Source organism: Actinia tenebrosa, unplaced genomic scaffold (genome assembly GCF_029948245.1).
Source record: "Actinia tenebrosa isolate PJP-AT-01 unplaced genomic scaffold, QUT_ActTen_1.0 PGA_scaffold1__47_contigs__length_23844297, whole genome shotgun sequence".
NCBI lineage: Eukaryota > Metazoa > Cnidaria > Anthozoa > Actiniaria > Actiniidae > Actinia > Actinia tenebrosa.
In genome coordinates, this window is record NW_028292578.1 from 13,438,429 (window position 1) to 13,462,531 (window position 24,103).

General features: G+C 38.9%; 3 protein-coding genes across 3 annotated transcripts; 2 read left to right on the forward strand and 1 right to left on the reverse strand.

The window, feature by feature from the left end:
- The first annotated feature begins 115 nt into the window (after positions 1-115).
- Positions 116-14,202, forward strand: LOC116289638 (SEC14-like protein 2). Its single transcript, XM_089032340.1, has 15 exons — positions 116-302; positions 1,490-1,559; positions 2,080-2,123; positions 2,473-2,538; positions 3,653-3,746; positions 3,836-3,930; positions 4,077-4,152; positions 4,248-4,267; positions 4,349-4,409; positions 4,908-4,991; positions 11,407-11,510; positions 11,933-12,078; positions 12,191-12,281; positions 12,724-12,796; positions 13,144-14,202. The coding sequence occupies exons 1-15, from the start codon at positions 249-251 to the stop codon at positions 13,239-13,241; spliced, it is 1,176 nt and encodes a 391-aa protein (XP_088888466.1). The 5' UTR covers positions 116-248; the 3' UTR covers positions 13,242-14,202.
- Positions 14,196-18,847, reverse strand: LOC116288150 (uncharacterized). The gene is made up of 9 exons (XM_031694893.1): positions 17,996-18,847; positions 17,655-17,757; positions 17,176-17,247; positions 16,799-16,938; positions 16,596-16,664; positions 16,090-16,174; positions 15,844-15,973; positions 15,110-15,483; positions 14,196-14,752 (listed from the first exon to the last, which is right to left on the reverse strand). Exons 1-9 carry the CDS (start codon positions 18,845-18,847, stop codon positions 14,544-14,546), a joined length of 2,034 nt encoding a protein of 677 aa, XP_031550753.1. The 3' UTR covers positions 14,196-14,543.
- Positions 18,848-19,151: 304 nt separating this feature from the next.
- On the forward strand, positions 19,152-23,719 carry LOC148909909 (cell division control protein 45 homolog). Its single transcript, XM_089032460.1, has 17 exons — positions 19,152-19,292; positions 19,394-19,453; positions 20,052-20,144; positions 20,276-20,370; positions 20,571-20,613; positions 20,682-20,753; positions 20,860-20,990; positions 21,194-21,242; positions 21,393-21,454; positions 21,538-21,588; positions 21,725-21,838; positions 22,188-22,259; positions 22,413-22,472; positions 22,715-22,813; positions 22,918-22,972; positions 23,153-23,204; positions 23,604-23,719. The coding sequence occupies exons 1-17, from the start codon at positions 19,242-19,244 to the stop codon at positions 23,717-23,719; spliced, it is 1,275 nt and encodes a 424-aa protein (XP_088888586.1). The 5' UTR covers positions 19,152-19,241.
- Positions 23,720-24,103: the final 384 nt, after the last annotated feature.

Here is a 24,103-nt window from a genome sequence, read left to right on the forward strand (position 1 = left end):
TGACAAAACCTTTCTACCCCTCCTTCATAGGGAATAATTGTCCAGGTGACAAACCCCACCCCCTCCCCAGTGGTATTTAACCGCTGACATTTCTTTTTGACAGATCAAAGGTTTCTTGGCTGGATTCAAGTTAAATGATGCTCATCCTCCTCGATCTCTAACCCTTTTTGAACATTTCCCCCTTGAAATAGGTCAGTTAAACCATCGTAAACTTTAGTTCAATCTAAAGGCAAAGGTTTTCAGCCAAAATGATTGAAAATCTAGACGATCTGGATGAAAATCAAAAGGAAACCCTAAAGAAGGTGAGTCAAGCCAGACCTTGGTCGATAAAAGGATTTTTTATTTTGGTTATTCTTATATTAAATTCACTGACTTTTTTGTGAGATTAGGTGAAATCATAAACAATATCCAAACCATACATTCTAATAGTATTTTCCACAATCTTTTGCTTTTGGCTTCAAGCAATTCAATAAAATATTTTTTCTTGCCTCTTGCAATGGGCGAGGTTGGAAGAGTTCATAAAAAACTTATTATTGAAACTTAATTTTAAGATCTATTCAAGACTATTGAGACTATCACTTCTCATAAGCTACATGTCAACAGCTAATTCCTTAGGAATCTTAGTGTGGAAAGCTTGTTTTTAAGGTGGAAATTGTTATACCAAATTTTATAGAAATGTGAGTTGTGAAAAGAATAATGAAAAGTTGGTAAAAATATTCGATTCAAACTTTCTTCTAGATTCATATGCAAAAAGATTATTATGTAGAAAAAAGATAGAATCAAGACAACGTACTGAAATATTTATGACCCTGTCTTCTTTTTAATAATAAAAAAATGTTGGAGCCTGTGATTGGCTGTTTTGCTTACTAGCTAGTGCAGGTGCGCAAAATAGCCTTGTGGTATTTCGTCATCCATTTGCTTTGTCAATTTAGGATGTCAGCTCATTTAGCAGTTTATTGGTTGTGTGCGCTGATTTGATTGTAAACCTTTATGGTGCCCACTATTTATCGCTTTAAAATTTTTTAACATTTTTGTTCGATAATTTTACTATTTTCTATACTCATGCATACAAAGGCCATTTTAAGGATACAGTTTGTCTTGAAACTTTATTTTGTCAAATGTTTACTGTATAAAAATGGAGTATTTTCTTGCATGGTCATAAATTATTAATGTATATTATTAACTTATTAAGCATAGTTAGTATGCCATAATAATATAGTGATCTTCAATTGGTTGGTTATATTTCTGACTTATTCTCCTAGACTATTAGCACTGTATCCAATAATCTTTAGGTTTTGCAAAAAAGCAATGTGTCTTGTCTTATGAAATACTTGAGTTCTTAAGAGAAGGCTTAATAATTAATCTACTCTTTTTGTGAGACTTAATTTCTTAAATCTATAGCCAGGGTATTTTTTGATATCAATTCCACAGCGTATCCTATAAATATTTTTCATCATAATTAATATAGAGTTTCTTGTTCTAAATCTAGTTTCGGGAACAAGTTCAAAGTAGTCTCAAAGATGATCAGGATGATTATTTCCTGCTAAAATGGCTTCAAGGTATTAAAATATTATTGTTAATCTGGGGAGTGAATTCTCTGCTTAACCTTTTTCTACAAACTTAACAAGCTAAGTTATTCCAATTTGACCTGGGAGTTTAGCTTAGCCCTGACTTATATCAAATCAGCCAAGAGGTAGTTTCAGGATTCAATCTTTTAGAAAGCTGTTCCCTTACTTTGATCATCCTAGAGGTTGTTTCAGGGTTTGATCTGTGAGTTAGCCATGCCCTGACTTAGATCAGCCCAGAGGTTGTTTCAGGGTTTGATCTGTGAGTTAGCCGTGCTCTAGCTTAGATCGGTCCTGAGGTTGTTTTTTGGGGCATCAATGAAATTTGAAGGTTTGAAGAATTTGTACTAATAGTGGCATAGTACCATATTAATTTCTAGAATAATGTACACTAAATGATCATTTCTTTTTCTTGCTGGAGGCCAGGCATGAGCCATTTTATTGGCAGGCTATTATTTCCTTAATCTATATTTTCTTTCCTTCTTTTCTTATAATATTCTTTTCTTTTATGTAGCAACTGACTTTGATGCTGAGAAGGCAGATGACATGTTTAGGCAGGTAAAAGGACTGATTCATATCAGCCGGAAGCACATACAATAGTATACCTGTTTCTTTAATTGAGGTCAAAATAGGGGTCATAAACAGACTTCTCAACACTCATTGACTATAACAGTTATAGTTACTATTGCTGTTTCATGCTATAAGCGGTAACTATGTGATAATAGACCTTTCAGGTTGCATGTAACATTTTGGGCAAATCACAAGCTGTCACTTGAAGAATAAGATTCTCAAGCATTACTTGTAGAAAAAGAAGTAATTCTCAAGATACTGTAAAGAAATGTGGTCTTAAAATGGGTAAATGTTAGGCCTGAAAAGAAAAACCAATACTGATACAGTGTGTTTTTAGAGTCTTTGGGTGAGAAAAAAGCTTGATCTGGATTCTGTTCTTACTCCATCCTATAAACCACCAGAGGTAAGAGAATCCTGCTATGTCATGTCCAATTATCAGTCATCATCATCATCCATCACCACCTTTATAACCATCTTCTTTATCATCATCATGATCATCACAATCACAATCATCATCACCATCACAATCATCACAATCATCATCAATCATCATCACCATCATGTATCATCATTAGAAGCATCACCATCATGTATCATCATTAGAAGCATCACCATCATGTATCATCATCACCATCATCACCATCATCATGTATATCATTAGCAGCATCACCATCATGTATCATCATTAGAAGCATCATTATTATATTTATCATCACTACTATCATCTTCATTAGCAGCTGCATCATCTCCATCACCCAGGACTTAAAATAATGGCTGGTGATCGGACAATGTCTGCATGATAAAAATAAAAACTTTTGGGTCAAATTGTTACTTTGCTGGTTATTTTGTCCATTAAGGTTGAGCCAGAAATGAGGTATGATAGAGCTGAATGTATTTGGCCTGTAATCATGACTGGTGACTGTCTGGCCATTATTGAAGGCCCTGATCATCACCAATACAGTCTATCATTACCATCTTCATCATGAATCATTATCATCTTCATCATGAATCATTATCATCTTCATCATGAATCATCATCTTCATCATGAATCATTATCATCTTCATCATGAATCATTATCATCTTCATCATGAATCATTATCATCTTCATCATGAATCATTATCATCTTCATCATGAATCATTATCATCTTCATCATGAATCATTATCATCTTCATCATGAATCATTATCATCTTCATCATGAATCTTTATCATCTTCATCATGAATCATTATCATCTTCGGCAGATGCATCATCACCAGTGCCATTATCATGATCAGCATTATCATCATCATCGTTATCATCATTATCATCACCATAATTATCATCATATGCATCATCTCCATCATCATCATCAACACCAACATTTTCAAAGCATCCAGCATCACCATCAATATCATCATCATCATCATCCTCATGACTTCAGTCTTTAGTCTTCTATTATTACTAAAGCTATGTGGTTCATATTTCATGGTGTTACCTAGAAACCAATCCTTTTAAACATTTCAACAACTTTTAGGTCCTCATGAAGTATGATCCAGGTGGTTTCTATGGTTACGACAAGGAAGGATCTCCAATATTTGTTGATCCACTTGGACAAATTGACTTTAAAGGTAGGTTACCCTCTCATTTAACCACTAGTTATCTAAGTTTTTCATTAGATACTATAAGTCTTGTAAACTGTTTTATGTTCATACTGTAGGCCTTCTTCATTCAGTCAAGAAAGATGATGTTCTGAGATTCAAAGGATATCATGCTGAGAAAGGATTGCAGCTTGCTAAAGAAAAGGCAAAAGAGGTAAATTATTCAGAATTAATGTAACTCTTAAAGTAACTATAACTCTAATTTGTCTGGAGGTGGAGAAGGTTGGGGGGGGGGGGGGTGGTAGGGGCATCTGTTCCTGTGTCTAATATAAATTATTGTCCTATTAAATTCTACTTCAGACAGGAAAAAGAGTGCATCAAGTAGTAAACATCCTGGACATGGAGGGCCTGGGGCTTAAACACTTGTGGGGACCTGGTAAGGAGCATAGAATGATTTGTTTGCTTTCAATTTTGTTTGGGTTCCCTGTGTTGTTTTCTGACACTTCATTCTTTGATTTGTCTATTTTAAAGGTGTAGCACTCTTCAATAGTGTGAGTACTTTCTTGATTTTAAGATAAATGTCTATACATTTTCTGTGGTGTACAATGCAGTTTTTTTATTTTTCATTCCAGGTAGCAACACTTTATGAAAACAACTTTCCTGGTTACTGGAAAAGAATATTTGTAATTAAAGGTAAGTTATAAATTAATGTTTAAAACCCCCTGTTTGGCACATGCAACACAGACAAATTCAGATAAATAAAATGAATTGATTAACTTTGTTTATAGAGGAGTAAAACACTTGACAGTATTTCAACTGATAAACTTGTGGTCCTCTTTTAATGTCTCTAGTTGATTAGGGATGGGACCGCCATTAACGTACCTGGTCATCTGACCCATGTGAAGGTCTAACCATTTGCAGATATAATAACAAAGGCAGCACCTACTCTACAGTTATTTTAAGGCTTGAACCACGATATACCACACAAAAGACAGATGCTCTTACCAAGTAAACTGAGCTAACCAGGTGGCAATCTACTCCTGGGGTGGGAGGAGAGTTTGCTACATTTTTCCCTTGGCTTGAGGGTTTTTTTCCGGGTTCTCAGGTTTCCTCCTTCTGCTGATTGCTTGTCATCTTCATCATTCTAATCAATGGCTCTTATTTCCATAATTTACTATCTATCAATATAAGCTCCTCTGATTTTCCCTGCGGCCTACAATTTGGTCAAGCCATTCCTGAGTGAAGACACCAAGAATAAAATCAAGATACTTGGAGGTGAGATATTATTAAGTCATTAATAATTGTACAAGTACCATAATGTCCATCACTAGTTTTTGCTGAGAAGCATTACATGCTGGTGCCCCTACCCTCTCATCAAGGGGGTTGACACATGGCTTAGGGCTGCTGTGGTCTTTAACGTCTTATTTGTGACAGAGTCAAAAGACACTATTTTGGACAGTAATTATTTAGTCATAAATCTATATTTTTAATTAGGAATGCCTCGTGTACACATAGGAATGTAATTCTTTAGTTAACTGTTTGCGTGGAAAATGCGTAAGCAAGAAATAATTTCCGTACGTAATTACATTACAGTGAGTCATGCCTAGGTTTGGCGCTTGTTTACGTAAGTTCGTGTTTGGGACATCCTGTTTGCGCCTAGGGCGTGCAACATTGCGTAGGATGTGTAAGGTCTTAAGAATGCAGGTTTTCCCATAAAAGTAGGCCCAAACTAAGCTTAAATCAGTGTAGTAAAAGTTCTTGAAGACGTTGCACATATCAAGACAAGGAATTCTCTACGATGTAAAGAGATATCCTGTAATCTCGTTCCCGTTTTTTTTTCATGTATTGTAAAGTTGTGTGAATTTTTCAATAAATTCTTTTGTCAAAACCACTTGCAATCTGATTCATAGCTGAGCGCCTTGCCGCCGGTTACATTTTTGGTGTCAGAAGTGGGATTGCAAGAAAGTTGACATTAGTAGTTACTGATTATTTACCAACGGGAACGAGACTGAAATCATGGCAGAAGAAGCTGTGGCTGCACTCACAGAGCAATTGGCTGCACTCAAGGCACAGCTAGATGGCATGCAGGCTGAAGGAGGACCCCCTGCCCAACCTGTTCCTGCACCAGTGGTAAAAGTGACAGTGCCAAGGGAGAAGAAGCTGAGGAAGTATGCTGGTGGCAGAGACGACAAAGTGCTTGAAGACTGGATAGCGGATGCACAGAGGTCTGTGGCTGCCCAGAAGTTAACTGATCAAGAGGCAGTGGATTTCCTGTACCATAGCTTAGAAGGAGTGGCTCGAGATGAAGTTCGACTAAGGCCTGCGGATGACTGGACAGACCCGGAGGGTTTCTTCAGGATTCTGAGAGACGTCTTCGGAGAGAAGCTCACCAAGACCCAGCTTCTCCAGAGGTTTTTCGCCAGAAAACAAGGTGACAGGGAGCCCATCCAGGACTTTGCCCATGCCCTGATGTCGATGGCGGAGCACATGACCAGAGTACACGTAGGAGCCCTGGAAAACAAGGACCAGAACCTCAGAGACACATTCGTTGAGAACTTGCGTGACAACCTGTTGCGCAGGGATCTCAAGCGCTATATCAGAGAACATCCCGAGAAGACCTTCAACGAGGTGAGGCAAGAGGCCTATCGTAGCTCGGAAGACACAGATAGAGGAGCACATCGCCATGCAGCGGCCAAGGAGGTGTTGGTGGAGAGCAACCAAGTAAATGCCATCCAAGAGCTTACAGCAGGACAGAAGGCCCTGGTGGAGAGGCTCATGCAGCAACAAAAATTGCTGGATGAGCAGCAGAAGCTGCTAACCCAACTTACCATGAAGTTAGCAAGCCCATCACCACCACGAAGTCCCCCACGTGGTCCGAGGAGATGTTACAACTGCCATGAGCTTGGACATCTTCGGCCGAACTGCCCAAAGCCCCTGAAAGACAAGGCACCAGCAGCACCACAGAAGGAGTCAAACTCCAGCTCTCCACGGCAGTGAGCCACGCCGTGGAGAGGAACTGTAGTGGCTCTAATTCTCTTTTTCAGAACGAAAAGTTTGTAGGGACAAGTCCCACAGTGGTGGCGAGGATTGGCGGAGTACCTGTGAAAAGCTTAGTGGATACGGGCTCCATGGTTACCCTCATCACCGAGTCGTTCTACAGGGAAAAGCTACAGCCAACCCTTGGAGACCTACACCCTGAAACAAGATTACTGCAGCTGCGAGGAGCTAACGGTTTGGACATCCCTTACATTGGATATATCGTCGCTACAGTAGAGATCGGAGGAGTGGTGGTCCCTGGGTGCGGCATCTTCATCACGAAGGACACAGCAGCCACTACAGTAATGCAGAGGAGGGTACCTGGCCTACTGGGAACCAACGTTCTTGGGCAGGTGCCCCAATACCAACAGATCCTGCAAGATGAAGAGAAGAAGAGTAAACGTAAAACTGGGTTCGTGAAAGTAGCCGGCTCAGACAAAGTCTGGGTCCCTGCTTTCACAGAATCTGATATCTTGGTCACAGGCCCATCATGGGGCACTGATGCTGTGATCGAACCCCTTGGTGTACCAGTAGAAGGAAACCTCACCGTGGCCAGTACTCTCGTGGATACTACCAAGACGTGTTACTATGTCAGAGTTGCCAACCAGACGGCAAAGGACATATGGCTAAAGCTGAAGATGCGGATTGGAATTGTGCGAGAGGGAGAGATGGTCAAGAGAGGAGAGCAGTTGGAGTTCCTGCACGAAAATAACATGGTGACAGTGTGCTGTAACCTTAGTGCTGACCCGCAGATGCCACCCCAACGGGAAGCTGTGGGCAAAGTACGTTGGCAAAGGATACAGACACCCCCTCACGGGATTACCCTGGAACATTTCCCCGGGACGGAACTTCAGAGGGAGAAAGCTCTCCAGATGTTCGAAAGAAATGAAGAGGTGTTTGCTTCATGTAAGGAGGACCTTGGCTGTACAAAGACAACATATCATCGCATCTACACAGACGATGATGTGCCTGTCACAGAGCGTTACAGAAGGATTCCTCCAAACCAATACCAGGAGGTGCAACAGCATCTACAAGACTTGCTAGAAAAAGGAGTGATATGTCCAAGTGAGAGTAACTATGCCTCCCCAATAGTGCTTGTACGAAAGAAGTCTGGAGCCTTGAGGATGTGCGTCGACTACCGGAAGCTGAACCAGAAAACCAAGCATGATCAGTACCCCCTACCAAGGATAGAGGAATCACTGGAGGCACTGCGTGGCGCAAAGTACTTTTCCACCATAGATCTGGCATCAGCCTACAATCAAGTTGAAGTCCATCCTGATGATCAGCACAAGACTGCGTTCACAACGCCCATGGGTTTGTTTCAGTACACTCGGATGCCGTTTGGACTACAGAATGCCCCAGCGACCTTCCAAAGGTTGATGCAAGGAGTCTTCCGAGAGGACATACTTCGCACCCTGATGGTCTACCTGGACGACATCATAGTCTTCTCATCCACCATTGAAGAACATCTTGAGCGGTTGGAAACGGTATTCAGTAAGCTGAAGCATCATGGATTAAAGGTTGAACCAACCAAGTGTCAACTCTTCAGAGATCGGGTATCCTACCTGGGGCACGTGGTCTCTGCTGACGGTGTCGAGACAGACCCTGAAAAGACAAAGGCAGTTAACGAGTGGCCAGTCCCCCAGACAGTGCGCGATCTGCGATCATTCCTTGGTTTCGCGTCATACTACAGAAGATTTGTCCCCAAGTTCGCTCAAATGGCAGGCCCGCTGCACAAGTTAGTTGCTGAGCTCGGGAGCGGAGGAAGTAACAAGACCACCCGGAAGCAGATTGGCATACTGTGGACAGAAGAATGCCAAAAGAGCTTCAACAAGTTAAAGAATCTACTAACCTCAGCACCAGTGCTGGCCTACCCGGACTACACCAAGCCCTTCATCCTAGAGACGGATGCGTCCAACGAAGGATTGGGAGCCGTGCTGTCCCAAGAACAGGACGGAAGAGTCAAAGTGATCGCTTATGCCAGCCGAGGCCTGAGAGGTGGAGAGCGAAACATGGAGAACTACTCATCGAGGAAGCTGGAACTACTAGCCTTGAAGTGGGCTGTATGTGAGAAGTTCAGGGAGTACCTGCTGGGATCGAAGTTTGTCATCTACACAGACAACAACCCGCTGACATACCTACAGTCAAAGAGTAAGCTGAAAGCTGTGGAGCAGAGGTGGGCTGCAGAGTTAGCAAACTTCAACTTCACCATCAAGTATCGCCCTGGACGTCACAATCAGAATGCAGATGCTCTAAGTCGCATCAACCGAGATGAAGAACCAACCACAGTTGAAGTAAGAAGCACCCTAGCCTACTCTACCAATACTACAGACCTACCAGAAGAGGTACGTCAACATTTGATGGTATCAGCAGCGTTCATAAGCAACACAGAGACAAGTGCGCTGGAGGAGCAAGCAACCTCATTCCCAACCACACCTCTCACAGAGATCCAACGACTACAGCAGGAGGACCCATGTATCAGTCGTCTCCTCCACTACCGAAACCTTGGACGTCGGCCAAGTAAAAGGCAAAGCCAACAAGAGACAAGGGATACAAGGAAGTTGCTTAGTCACTGGAACAGGATTGAGGAAAGCCATGGAGTTCTCTACCGCCGTACAGGAGTCGGACAGGGAAGTGAGCTTCGGTTACTGCTACTCCCCACATCAATGAAATCACAAGTACTGAAGGGTGCGCACGATCAATGTGGACATCAAGGACAAGACAGGACAGAACAGCTCTTGAGGAAAAGATGTTGGTGGCCCGGTATGCAAGGAGATGTGAAGCAATGGATCTCAAATTGTGAAAGATGTGTCATTGCCAAAGGATCCTACCTTCCAGTCAAGACGCCGATGGGCAGCCTACTAGCTACTAGGCCATTGGAAGTGCTAGCGATGGATTTTACCTTGCTTGAGCCTGCAACAGATGGAAGAGAAAATGTCCTCGTGTTAACAGATGTGTTCACAAAGTTTACAATTGCTGTACCTACCCGTGATCAGAAAGCTACAACCGTAGTCAAGACCCTGATTAAAGAATGGTTCCTTGTGTATGGAATCCCCCAAAGAATACACTCTGACCAAGGCAAGTCATTTGAGGCAGAACTAGTCAAGGAGTTGTGTGCAGTGTATGGAATTAAGAAGTCAAGGACAACCCCCTATCATCCTCAAGGAAATGGGCAGTGCGAAAGATTCAACCGTACACTACATGAGCTTCTAAGAACTCTACCAGCAGAAAAGAAAAGAAGGTGGCCTGAACACCTGAAAGAGTTATGTTACGCCTATAATGCTACGCCACATGCAACGACTAGATACTCACCCTTCTACCTGATGTTTGGTAGAGATGCAAAGCTATCTTTGGACATTCTACTTCCTGATGATGACAGACAAGTGACAGTAGACAACCAGCAATGGATTACCAAGCACCAGACTCGTCTACGAGAAGCTTATACCACTGTGACACAAAACTTGAAGGAAGCTGCTACCATCAGAAAGAAGATCCATGACCAGAAGAGCAGAGCACTGGCCGAACCACTACAAGTTGGAGAGCGAGTACTCCTTCGCAACCGTAAAGTCAGAGGAAGAAACAAGATTCAAGATAAATGGGACAACCAAGTGTACAAAATCGTTGAACGAAGAGACAACAATACATATGTCGTTGAAAGAGCTGATGGACATGGAGGAGATAAAGTTGTTAGTCAAGGAGAAATGCAAGTGTGTCCAAGACCAATGCTGGAGATACGAGGACGACACAAGCAAGCTGACAGGTCTAGACAAACATGTACTGCATCGCCAGAATCATCAGATGAAGAAGATGACATTGGAGGAATGACAATCGCCTTTCAACCAATGACAGAACCAGCTGAACCTGATGATGATGATGATAGTGATGATGCGTCTGAGGAAGAACTGGCTGCACCTGTACTCCGACGTTCCACAAGGACAACGGCAGGCCAACACAGCAACCTCTATAATCTTCCAAGATCCGCACTTCAGCACTGACGAGTCCACCTGCGTATCATTGTTCCTGAATTTGCTCGAGGACGAAGCAAACAAAAAGGAGGGGCAAGTGTGACAGAGTCAAAAGACACTATTTTGGACAGTAATTATTTAGTCATAAATCTATATTTTTAATTAGGAATGCCTCGTGTACACATAGGAATGTAATTCTTTAGTTAACTGTTTGCGTGGAAAATGCGTAAGCAAGAAATAATTTCCGTACGTAATTACATTACAGTGAGTCATGCCTAGGTTTGGCGCTTGTTTACGTAAGTTCGTGTTTGGGACATCCTGTTTGCGCCTAGGGCGTGCAACATTGCGTAGGATGTGTAAGGTCTTAAGAATGCAGGTTTTCCCATAAAAGTAGGCCCAAACTAAGCTTAAATCAGTGTAGTAAAAGTTCTTGAAGACGTTGCACATATCAAGACAAGGAATTCTCTACGATGTAAAGAGATATCCTGTAATCTCGTTCCCGTTTTTTTTTCATGTATTGTAAAGTTGTGTGAATTTTTCAATAAATTCTTTTGTCAAAACCACTTGCAATCTGATTCATAGCTGAGCGCCTTGCCGCCGGTTACATATTGCTCTTACTTGTTGATGGTAGTTGGTTGCATTAATGGCACCTACCATCCATGCATTACTTGATTTAAAATATCTTTTAGATGATTGGAAGGAACAACTGAAGAAGTACATTGATGAAGATAACTTACCTGAGTTTTATGGTGGTAAAGGATGTGATGATAATGATCCAAAGTGTAGTTCTGAGGTATGAAGACAGAACATCCAACTCACTCTTCCCCTCTACCATAGAGACTGTTACTATGACCCCTCCCTCTATGGTGGGGTTTTTTTCTCACTCTTCTCATACTTCTCTCAACCTTCATTCATCTCACAAAAACTATTGTTAGTAATACCAAAGGATATAACCTCCACTCTATTAAGGTCATTTCAACCTCCGGGAAATGCAAATCTTCCTAAGTCTGCAGACTGACTGAGCCATGGGTGTGTGGGAGAGGTATAGATAATTATAATTAAGTCATTATTTTTGTTGTTCCATTTTTAAATACTTTATAAGCTGCAAATTAAGTTGACCATGGTTTCCATGTATTTCAATTTCAACACTATTCCAAGTCCCTAAATGCAAAATTCAGCAGTTGGCTAATGATTTTCTTTGCATTTGTTGCCAAGATCTGTTATGGAGGCACCATACCAGAGTCTTACTACCTTGCAAAGACACCATTTGGGAAGTCTGAAGGTTCTATACTGGCTACAGTTGATAGAGGCAAACATCTTGATGTGGAACAAGTTGTGGAGACACCTGGCTCTATCATTAGGTAACCATCAATGTATTCATGATGTAAATTGTAGATATAGCTCTGTCAAAAGGATTATTGAGATAACTTAGCAACACTCTGAAAAAAGACCTGAAAACGGTTTTCATTTTAGTTGGGAATTCAGGACCAAGGAGCATGACATTGGTTTTGGGATATACCTATCTGCTGCAACACTAGAAGAGAAAGAAGAGATGGAAGAATTAGTGAGTAGCTTACTAATCATTGACATCACTATCATCATCATCATTATCACCACCACCACCATCTTCATCATCACCATCACCATAGCAACTTGCACCACTACCATCATAGGCATCTGCTTCATCCCCATCATCATCAGGAGCTGTACCATCATCATCACCAGCAAAAACTAGCACCATCATCATCATCACCAGCAGCAACTAGCACCATCATCATCCTCATCACCAGCAGCAACTAGCACCATCATCATCATCATCACCAGCTGCAACTAGCACCATCATCATCATCATCACCAGCAGCAACTAGCACCATCATTAGCACCATCATCATCCACATCACCAGGAGCAACTAGCACCATATCATTACCACCATCATCATCATCATCAACTATTTTTATGGAAACCAACCTTATAGTAAGTGTCAATGTTGCTTTTCATCAAATAGCTTCCAATCCAAAGAGTAAACAGTCAATTTGTTCCTGAGCTGGGATCCATCAAATGTGAATGTCCAGGAAAATGTAAGTGGGAACAATATTAACTCTGAGCACAGGCCATACCTTCAGCTACATCTTCTGGCATTATGGACACCGACTGCCATTAAATTCTATCTTGGCATAAGATTTTGATTTTATTCATACAACCATCTATGTCTTCTCATATCTTATCAAATGCTTTTAAAAAGAATATGTAACACAGTCTGAAATTTAGAGCCAAAGACATTCCCAAGAGGGTCAAGTGGCAAAGACATGGTTTTTTAACAATGGATGCTAATGCAAAATCTTTGTTAAAATGCCACAACATGTGAACAAAGAATATAGTAAAAAATATGGTGCTTATTATAATGTATGATTCTTTTCTCTTACAGACATTGTACGTTTTGACAATTCCTACAGCTGGGTAACCAAAAAAGTTGTAGAGTATCGAATAGATGTCAATAGCACACCAAGTAATTCCCAAGATTGATAAGTGCAACATTAACTTTAAAATTGGAATTGAAATTAAAAATTAGATTGTTAGGATATAATGGGTCATAACTATAGAATGTAGTAGTATTGAGAGATTACTTGAAAGGTCATGGCAAAGTGCCACAAGGGAGCATACATGGCAAAGACTCATGGGAAGAGGTGAATAGCCCATGTACTGTACAGTGGTACCTCTATTAAGTGTACCTTGGTTGGCATCTGCTGAATGGAGTATTTTTACAGTAAATATTGATTTATAGCTGTCTGTTTAAAAAGGGGGTTCACTTAATAGAGGTATCACTGCAGTACTTTGTCTAAATCTAACCCAGGTCAACTGTCCTATTCTTAGGGACAGTGTACCCACATGAGATATAGATATAAAAATAAAACCGTCGCCATGCTGGTTGATTTGATATTGTCAACCAGCAAGGCAGCTATGACATGCACCCTGAGCATGAGGACGCTATGGCCATGATGGAGGATTTTCCATTCCTATGTATGCTCCTTTGAAAATTGTTTCTTGTTGAAATCTGCTCTGAACAGAGCAGTATAATATGGATTTTTTTAAGGTAAAAACACAAATGTATACCACTGATCAGGGTTATTAATGCATGTACAGGAAAAAATGAAGGGTGTAAATGTAAACATAGATGTAATGGGTAATATATTTATAATAAATTATAGTTATTTATCATCGCATGAAATATAACAATGAACAAAACTTGTAACAAATCCCAATTTTTATTGTTTTTATATTTTAAACTAATTATACATCATACTTTGAAATGATTCACAAACGATTACAGTTCTGTCTACGCACTAGGTAAATGTAAGTACTAGCCATTTTGTGTTTAGGTATAAAAGATTTACCATATAGCTAATTTATTTTTTTGATACTTAGTGTTTAATGATTAATTACTGTATATGGGTCATGAAATAAAAGGGTAGAACAATGAAATATAGCACCATTGTCAATTGTATTTTAAACAAATTTAAGTCATGCTGGTCAGAAGTCTCTCACTGGACACATGCATACACGTACAGGGCAATGGGGTCACTGTAGATGTGCTCCATTGCTCCCACCCCCTCCCCCCTTGAGTAGGTAGTATATTAGGTAATTACATCCCAACTGGGTTGGATGGTGAGCCATGGGTCCTTGCTTGTAGCAGGTGGACTTTTTCATCCTCAGTGGTGCCTGAAACACTTGTTTAGTTTAACCATCATTATATCATTTTAAAGGACTATAACACATGGACGATTTATCTCACAGACTCTCGCAACCTACACTCTTTACTTTCCAGAGTTATTTTCTGTGCAACTCTTTCAGTTTGTTCAACAATATTTCCTTATTGTCATATCTTTGTTCTGTTGTCATGTTAATCCAGTCTTCATCACTAAGTTCCTTTCCAAACAAAGTTAGTTGTGCTTTCTCACACTCTTGTCTTGTTGTCTTCAACACTTGCTTTGCCACTTCTTGTATTGCTTCATTTTCCTGTGCTGTGCCGTGTATTACTGCAGTAAACAGCAATGACAACATACATGTAATTATCAATTTTTTTTCTTGTGGAAGAATATGCCCCCATCTAATCCACAAAGTCTTCAAGACTCAGAGATGGAACTCCCTAAAGTTCTTTCTTAAGCCTGCATGGGTTTGGGGTTGAGGTAAAGAATAAGGAAGAAAAGTAGGCAGCCGGAAGAGAGCCTCACCTTTGCCTTTCTTTCTCAATAAACCACTTGAAAATTATCTTGCAAGGGATGGAATAGTCTCATGATCATATCCCTTGTCCTCCCCTAGCCACCAAAACCAACCACCCCTTTGATCTTGGAAACTCTAGTACAGATTAAACAGCAAAGCTTCATCAAACTTACAGTGATTCACTCCATACATAGCTTGACTCAGTAAACCCTTAAGGATGTTTTTCACTTCATCTTTTTGGGATGATTGAGGAACAGCAATGGAAGAAACTGGTGTTGGAGGAAGACTTGCTGACTTGGCAGCTGATAGACTGTGTCTAGATGGAGCCAGGTGTTCCTGACCTTTTTGGGCTTGGAATCTTGCAAGTTGTTCCTGTAGTTGTCTTATCTCTGAGCTCATTTCTTGCTCCATCAGGTGTCTTGTTTGACGCTCTTGTGTTAGTTCATGTTCCAGAGATGTGATCTTGTCAACTTGGGTTTGCTTGTCTTTGTTAAAAACGTCTCTCAAGGTTTGCTCTTCCTCTCTTTGTCTTTGGATTTCTTCCTTCCTAAAATACGAGTTCCAATGATTTAATGCAAGAACCCTTATATTTTACAACCATCAATCCCCCATAAGGGGCTCCTCTGTGAGGTTTGCTCCACATACACTAAGTAACCACAACATTTAAAACTCAACTCACAAGTTAATTTTAATTGTAAAATGAAAACTGGAGAACCCAGGAAAAAATTCCTTGTGGAAAGGAAGAGAACAACACATCAAACTGCCTGTTCAGAATAATGAGGAAAAGGAACCTCAATTTATTTGGATGAACTTTTTAAAGAAGTAAAACATTGTCTTTGTCTAGGTTGCAATGTTGACTGTACAGTATGAGAAAAATAGCTTGAACCTCCTTGGCCTCACATCTTACCTTCTCTGCTTTTGAAGAAGCAGTCTCTCCATCTCTCTGGCTTCTCTTGCTGCTTGTCTGTCTTCAGGTCTTTGCCTTGTGGCTGGTCGTTCTTGGAACCACCACGTCCATGGCTGTGTGGCACCTAATGCTGAAATTATATGACACAAGAGAAAAAACAGCATTTGGTTTTTAGTAGCACAACCCCTAGGTATGTTTATATTTACATCCCACATGGCTTAAAGGTTTGATTTGGTTTATACATACTAGCAACAGGATCAACCAGTGGTAGTTCTGAACCTTGGAGATCATTAATTTGTTGCTTCCAACTTGGCATGAACCTTTCATCAATCTTTGAAAAGAGAAAAAGATGAGAAAATTGTTAAATTTGTTAGTTTTAAAAGTCAGCATCCCAATTGTCATGTTGGACCCAGGAACTGAACCCGAAACCCCAGAGGTGAGAGATGAGTATATGACTGCTAATTCCCAGCTACTGGATCACAAAGCAAAACAAAGTGCAGCCTGTATAATTTGGCTCATTGCATAACAGAATCATTTAATAAATATTGTTTTTATTAATAATAGTTGATAATGAAACAGGATTTTTTTTGCACCATTACGTAGTAGTACATCAACATGCAGTACCAAATATATTGTACAAATTTACACTAACTGCAAGTACATAAAACCAGAGATGTGAAGAACCAAAGTTTTGGAATAATATAAAAGAAACATGCTGTTGATTAACAGTTGCCATCACTTCCAGAATATACCTCATTCTGGAATTGTCTTGTCTTCAATTCCTTTGCTCCACTTAACAATACCTCTTCAACATCTTTTTCCTGTTAAAGAAAAGAGCTTCTAAAAGTATTTCCCTATACAATATTTCATATGCTAGCATATAGTTGACTGCTTTCAGCACAGCTGAAGAATTAAAACGAAAACTTTATAAACAAAAAAAATCAGAGATACGTACATTGTGACACATGAGAATCTTGTCTTTCAATAAAATCAAAAGAACTACAGCAAACGTTGGTATGCAGTTCAGTTTCTGTAGCTTCATACTTAGAATATGTTGGTCCCAGATATAACATACTACATCCATTGGTAAGTAACCTGACATATATCAATAAAAGGGATTGGACAAAACATTTTTATTTAAAACAAGACTAGTAAATAAGAATGAAATTTGTAAGCTAAAAAATTTTTGAAAAAATTAAATTTCAATTAAAAAAAATTTTAAATTAATAAATTTCTCTGAAGATGCAAGTATTCCTTTGGCAATGAGACTAGTTAGACTTTCACTATCCATTGATGATACTTCAACTTATAATGCTATTTACTGGTCCTTACCAACAAATGAGCTTCTTAAATATGATCTCATCAGGGAAGAAAGACAAGAGGCCAGACTTGCCGAGTTGTTGCCTGAGGCAAAAATAAAGTCTTACTTACATTGACAGTAATAGACCTTTGTCATGCAGCAGCCATGTTTATTCCCTTGAGATCAATTCCTTTGTTTCTGGCCATCCAAACTCATTCTGAAGTGCATGGCTAGCTGGACAAAAATCTATCGTTTCAGCCAACATGGCTGATGAGTGAGAAAGGTCTATGCTATAGCGTTTCCAATGCAAAAAAAAAAAAGTAGCATGAGCAATATACTACAGTAGATAGAGTATTTCATTATAAGTAAGCCTCTCAATTGACAATAGAATTGGTTTGATATACACCAGGGCCTGGTGGTGGTGGTGAAAGATTTATCCGTCAGATAGCGCTATCCATCCTTTCTACAACTCCGGGCCCAGGTAAATGTAAAGTAAAGAGAGCACTGTTACCTTGAGCAAATGACTTCACTATTGATGCTGCAAGTTGATGGTCTTGCGATTCTAATATGGTTGCCATGGTGTCTCCTATTTCTTTAAGTGCTGCATGAAATTCCTGTAAATAATGAAATGCTATATAAATGGATTTTGGAATGGGCAGGCTGAAAGAACAATTATTACTCCTCCTATTTCTTTTGCTCTTAGTTAAACGAGCAATGCAATTTTACTGTTGCATGCAGAAGTTACATCACAGCGCATAATGCCAGCCTCATACTTGCAAGAGTACCAAGCTTAGATGAATAAGCTAGCCTATAAAAAATCTGTCAGGTCTAAGTTGAATAGGACTAAAATACCTTTGTTCCTGAGTCTTTCATATAGGTAGGCCTCAACTCCATAAATGTAAAGAATATCCCAACAAAATTTGCAACAGTACTGTTAAGACTGTCACCATGGTAACTATCACCATGGATACTGATATCCTGTACTAAAACCTTAACAAATGGAAGAATTAACAAATAGTCTGTGTCTGCCAGTGATTCCTTGAGAGAAGAGTGTTTGTAGGTCAGACAGTTTTTCATAACGTAAATAACAATAGATGAATGTTGAGAGGAAAGCCCTTGAAAACTTTGTTCTGAAGCCAAGAACGCTTCACATCTTTGCTCAATGGAACTCTCTATCGTATTAGTGTTATTGTTAGTTTTCGAGCTTTTCAGCTTCCTGTTCAAGTATTCATCTCGTATTTTAGGATTTAAGAGAAACATTTCCCAAATAACTTTTCTAAGCTTTAAAGGCAAAGGTCGGTTTAGACAGGTCAACAGTTTGGACCTCAAATCTGGCCATTTTTTAAGCAAATCCGCACACGCATCAGAAGCAGAATCCAATACAAGCTCTGTTTTAGGCTTCTTGTTGGAGGGATTCATCAATTCTTCCATTATTCCATCATTTATCTGCTGATCAAGGATAGCAGATACCCTAGCAACCAAGTTACTATGTCGAAAACTGGTTCTGACGAGCTTAGATGCTCGATCTAAGAACAGAATCTTCTCGGAATCGGTGAGGTCTGAGAAATATGAAACATGGTTCTCTGTTAGTTGTTGTCGTACAGCTTCGAATACTTCTGATACAAGCTCTTTCCATTCCTTAGTGCTAGAGATATCTTCCTTTGCATGTGAAAGCCAAGGAGCTTCAGCTCTTTTAGCCGCCATCTTGTTTACATTTTTGTTTTGTGTAGGGAGGGAGGGGAGGGAGGGGAGGGAGGGAAAGGAGGGGTGGACAAAAACCTAAGATTCTTATTTTTCTTTTCTTTTAACCTAGAATTTAAAAACAAAATGATTTCCTTCGTGAATGTTTCATTTTCATTCACTAGGAATTTTTTCAAGATTCTTAAATGTTAAGAAAATTAAAAGAAAGCTATAATTAAAAAAAATTGTATATAGTTTGAGATACCTGTGGTAGAATATCATCGAGTAGGGCCTGGGTTTCCCGCCTTAAAATTAAAATCGAGGAGACGCCATGTTTTAAATCTTTTATGAAAAATGCTGCGGAAAACGATAAAATAATTCCTCAAAACTCTACTTTTGTGAGTCAAAAATAACAGCCATGTTCGTAGAAAAGCTCAAAGAAGAAGTCTACGATGTTATCGCTCAAGAAGTGAGTAGAATTTGTCGTATTTTTGCGTGAATTTGGTTCGAACATTTTGCAACAGGACGAAGAAAAAGAATGTAAACACTAACTTTACTGTTGTACTTTAGCGTGTCCTGGTTCTTGTGTCCATGGATGTTGATGCTTTATGTTCATGCAAGATCTTACAAGTAAGTACTTTTATTTTGTTTAAAGATAGTGATGTGTTTCGATAAGGTTTTGTACAAATGTACATTCATATGCTAAACTACTAAGATACTATGCTAAACTCTTGTTTTTGGTGTACATCATCTTGGGAATAAAAATAAAATACCTGTCCCCAGCACTAGGGTCACCCTAACTTACATGGGGTCTCATAGACCATTTACATGAAAGAAGGGTGACTTCACTGGTAGGGTTTTTTTCTTGGGTTTAAGTAAAACAAAAGACTTGTTGCCAGCACCAGGATCATCCTACCCTACACAGGGTCTCAGAAGCCATATTAATGAAAGTAGGGTAACCCTACTGCTAGGGCCAACACTTTTGTTTTGGGTGTCCGCTAAGAAAGGAAAACAAAGGACTCGCCCCTAGCACACCCTACCTTACGAAGAGTCTTGAAGGCATTTACGTTGAGAAAGAATGACCCTTATTGCTAGGATTTAACACTTTTTTCTCAGGTGTCCCCCCTTGGAAAGGAAAACAAAAGACTTATCCCAGAAACACTCTACTTCTATGTAAATCAACCTTTGTGTCAAACTAACTTAAGTATTTGAATGATCAATGTTTTAGTGGCTGTTCAAGTGTGACAATATTCAATACACACTAGTCCCAATTAGTGGTAAAGAGGATCTAGCAAAGGCATATTTGGAACATTCTGACCAGGTAAATTAATATAATGATTATATTAATATTTATATAATAAGTTTAAATAAACATTGCTTGATATCACTTGGATCAGCAACATTTGTGTGCTATGATATGATTGAAGGAAACTTTTTTCTACTTTTTTTCAGATTAAACATATTTTTCTCATCAATTGTGGAGGGAATATCAATTTACTTGAGACATTGGAACCTGATGAAGATGTGAGATTTTATGTTGCAGACAGGTATTCATATCTCCTTTCCTAACTCATAAATTACTGTCCAAATATGATGTTGGTTGCTGTGGTGATTTTTGTGATGCTACTTCTTATGTTACCACTGCTCTTAGACGTGCAATTATTGAACTGCAGGAATTTCTTAGGACGTAAGTACCATATATTATGATACGTTTTTAATAGGTATTGTTTTGGCTTTCATCTTATAGTCACAGGCCATTTGACTTGGACAACATTTACAATCAAGATCAGGTGAGAATGGAAATTGTTTTCTTTAAAGATAAAATTATGTGTAACTATATTAATTAAAATGTCACCAGGTCAAGTTACTCATGAAAGAAGGAGAAACCCTAGAGGTTCCAGAATTTGATGACATTTATGCAGATTCTGAGGTAATTTGGCAAAGTTATTTCAATCATACTATAAACATGAACTTTCGAAATTCTTAATTTTTCATAAGTGTTTTTATTTGCTGTTTTTCATAAATTTATTATTAAGGATGAATTTGATGAAGATAATGATGAAGAAGACAATGATGATGGTTCAGAGCCATCATCAAAGCGGCAAAAGACTGATGGGGAGACGTCAATTAGTTCAAGAGGAAAAAGACGGCAGTGGGAAAGAAAAAGGTAAAACAAAATCATCAGTTTATGTAATTATGCATTTTCTTGTTTATCTTACTAGCAACCAAAGTGGACATGTGCCATTGAATAAATCTGTCAGTGCATCAGTCAGATAGTCTGTCAAACAGTCCATTTACTTATCCATCCATCCATCCATCCATCCATTCATTCCATCAATAACCTAACTACTTGATAACATTTTCTTTCAGACAGGACATTCTGTACAGATACTATGAATTTGCATTTTATGGAACAGCAGTAAGTGTTACTGGATTTGAAGCATTTATTTTGTCGAAGCTCAAAACTTCAAAAACTGCAGTTTGAGCACTTTTTGGAGTTCATTTATTACTACTAGGACTTATTAGTGGTAGTTCAAAGTAGTTTCAGATGATGAATGTTTCTTTTCAGTCTTCAGTTATAATGTATGAACTTGCATGGAAGATGAGTAAAGACAGTAATGACTTACTATGGTAAGCAAGCAGTCATTTTTATCATCATTATTTCTTACTTATTTACTGAGATGTTTTATTGCTTGTAATATTCTTCCTCTAAGGTGGAGTGCAATAGGACTGACAGACCAGTTTGTCAATGAAAGAATTGACAGGTATTTTGTAAAATTCAATATATTATATTCAAGTAGTATCCAATTGTAGTAAGTATCAATATCCAAAGAGCTAAAGGGTTAGGGTTAGGCTAAAGGGAACCTATTGATAACTGCTCACTATTGTGTTTTGTTGTAGCGATAAGTATGTTAGTGATGCAGAGAGTCTACATGAACATGTGATGCGACACAACCATGGAACAGATGAAAATGGTGTCTCTATCAACTGTATGAAAATTGCTTTTGACACAGAGTATCCTTGTCTGACTTACATTAGCACTAGGAAATCATTGAAGATGTAATCTAGCAGAACACTCTGTTGGCTATAGTTGATAATCCTGCCTGGAGTAACTATTCTAAGCTTAAAAGCTAACACAATGATCCATTTTTACGCAAAACTTGATTTATGGGTGATGGTTTTCTTGTTGCCAACTCTATACAGTATATCTGAAAACCCCGTGCATACAAAAACAAAGGCACTCTTTGTTGTACTGTACATATTGAAATGTGAAAATGTTGTAAAAGTTAGAGTAATAGGTTTCCATGGCAACCCCATGTGTGATGTGATACAGTTACTGGTTGCACCTTAACAATGTTTTCAGGATGCGTTTGGCATTATACAGACACTGGTCTCTGTTTGATAGTATTTGTCATTCTAATTATACTGCATGCAGGTAAGATGGAGAGCAATATGGGTAATGACACTGGTCACACACAAACAGACCAATGCTCAACCAGACACTGGCCAAGAATGATGCATGGATTAATATCAACCATGTGACAGTAGTCTGTGATGAATTAATATGCCTGTTCTCATATCTGCTCAGGTTTAGGGTGTGGACAATGAAAGGAAAAAAGAAGTTACATGAATTCTTGGCTGATATGGGGTAAAGTAAAGATTTCTCTTTTCTCTCTCTTTCTTAAACTATACATGGTATGGTCCTGGTTCGAAATTGATGCTATTCATTGAACAAAATGTAGCATGCAAGGATAATACTTATCTAGTCACATCGTGAACGCATGATCATGTGCAGTATGGATTCTGTACATTGATCAAGCCTTTCTGTGCCTGTAAGCCTTGAAATGTTTTCAAACATTTCAAGCAGTTATTGTCATTTTGATTCCATAGTATCCCACTTGCACAGAGCAGAGAAAATTACACCAGTATGGATGTAGAGTTGAGGAATAACCTAAAGGAATGGGTTTGCACTTCAGCTGAAAAATTTGGGTAAGTCTTTCATCATGTTATCATCCTGATGGTCTATCTTAGAGACATGCATGCATATGCTTCATATAATAAAACATGCTTTAAAAGTATTTGTTCTCTTATAGAATGGATGAAATAACATATGGATCGTTCAATGTTCAATATGGATTCAGAAACAAGGTGAATAAATACCTGATTAATGTTATAATAATATTGTTGTGCAGTTGAAGAGAGGTCGACACACTGGCTTGGTTAAAAATCAAATGGAACACATGACAGCATATTCACTAGACCTTGTTACTCATGTTACAAGAATATCTTGCAGCTCACTTAGTGTCTTTTCTTTTCTTTTCTCTCCAGCTTTGTGCAAGTGGATTGTGTTTATGCTGTCATTGCTTTACTAGAAGCACCGGTATGTAGCTGACAAGTGCTAAAGAGGGTTATGTTATTTTAATAGAGCAGTTGTTGGCATGAATGTAAAAAAATCTATTGATATGGACTGTATTCTACAGTGACCATGACTGTTTTTCAACATACCAGATTTGAAATTTTTACTTTTTGTCATATTTTTCGGAAGAAGCTAGTAAATCAGATAAATGCCTATCACTGGACTCTCTTTCAAGGTAGAGTTACCTAAAGTTAAGTACAAATATTAATAAATTTAACGCCATCCTCTCAATCTCTATCAAAGTTTGATAGAATGATCCAATTTTTAGCTAGAAGATGTCAAAATAGCTACTGGGTGTTATGTCAATGTGGACAGCTTGAATCATCTTTCTTAAATTTTCTCATTTTATTTTACTTCCTGCAGGTCCAACACAATCCTTCTTAATGAATGGATCAACAATGCTGAAGACTCAGGTCGTAACCTTTTACATTGCTTCTCTTCTCAATAGCAGGTGTAAAATCATCAACGCCAGAAAGTAGGTCTTAATAGGCGTCATCAATGCATTCCTGACATTCCATAGTCAGTGCCCTTGAAAACTTGTCTTTACAACGTTTTCATTTCTTGTTTTTGGACATGTATGTAACAATTCCATTGATGTCCACCAAATCCAATTTTTTCATGATAGCAAATTGTAATTCCATGGTGCTATAGAGAAGTGAGTGGCCAAGAGTCCAGGACCATTCGTTTTCAATGTAACGATTTATTACAATTATTTTTATTCAACCGATGAGTGCATTAGTCAACCAAGTCCCGTTCATTCATTGACCTGCATCAAGTTGTGTGGCTGGGCCGGTTCCTCTATGGCAATTCTGCAGAGGTTAGTAACCGTCTTATTTCCCATTAAAACCAGCTTTAGTGCAGTT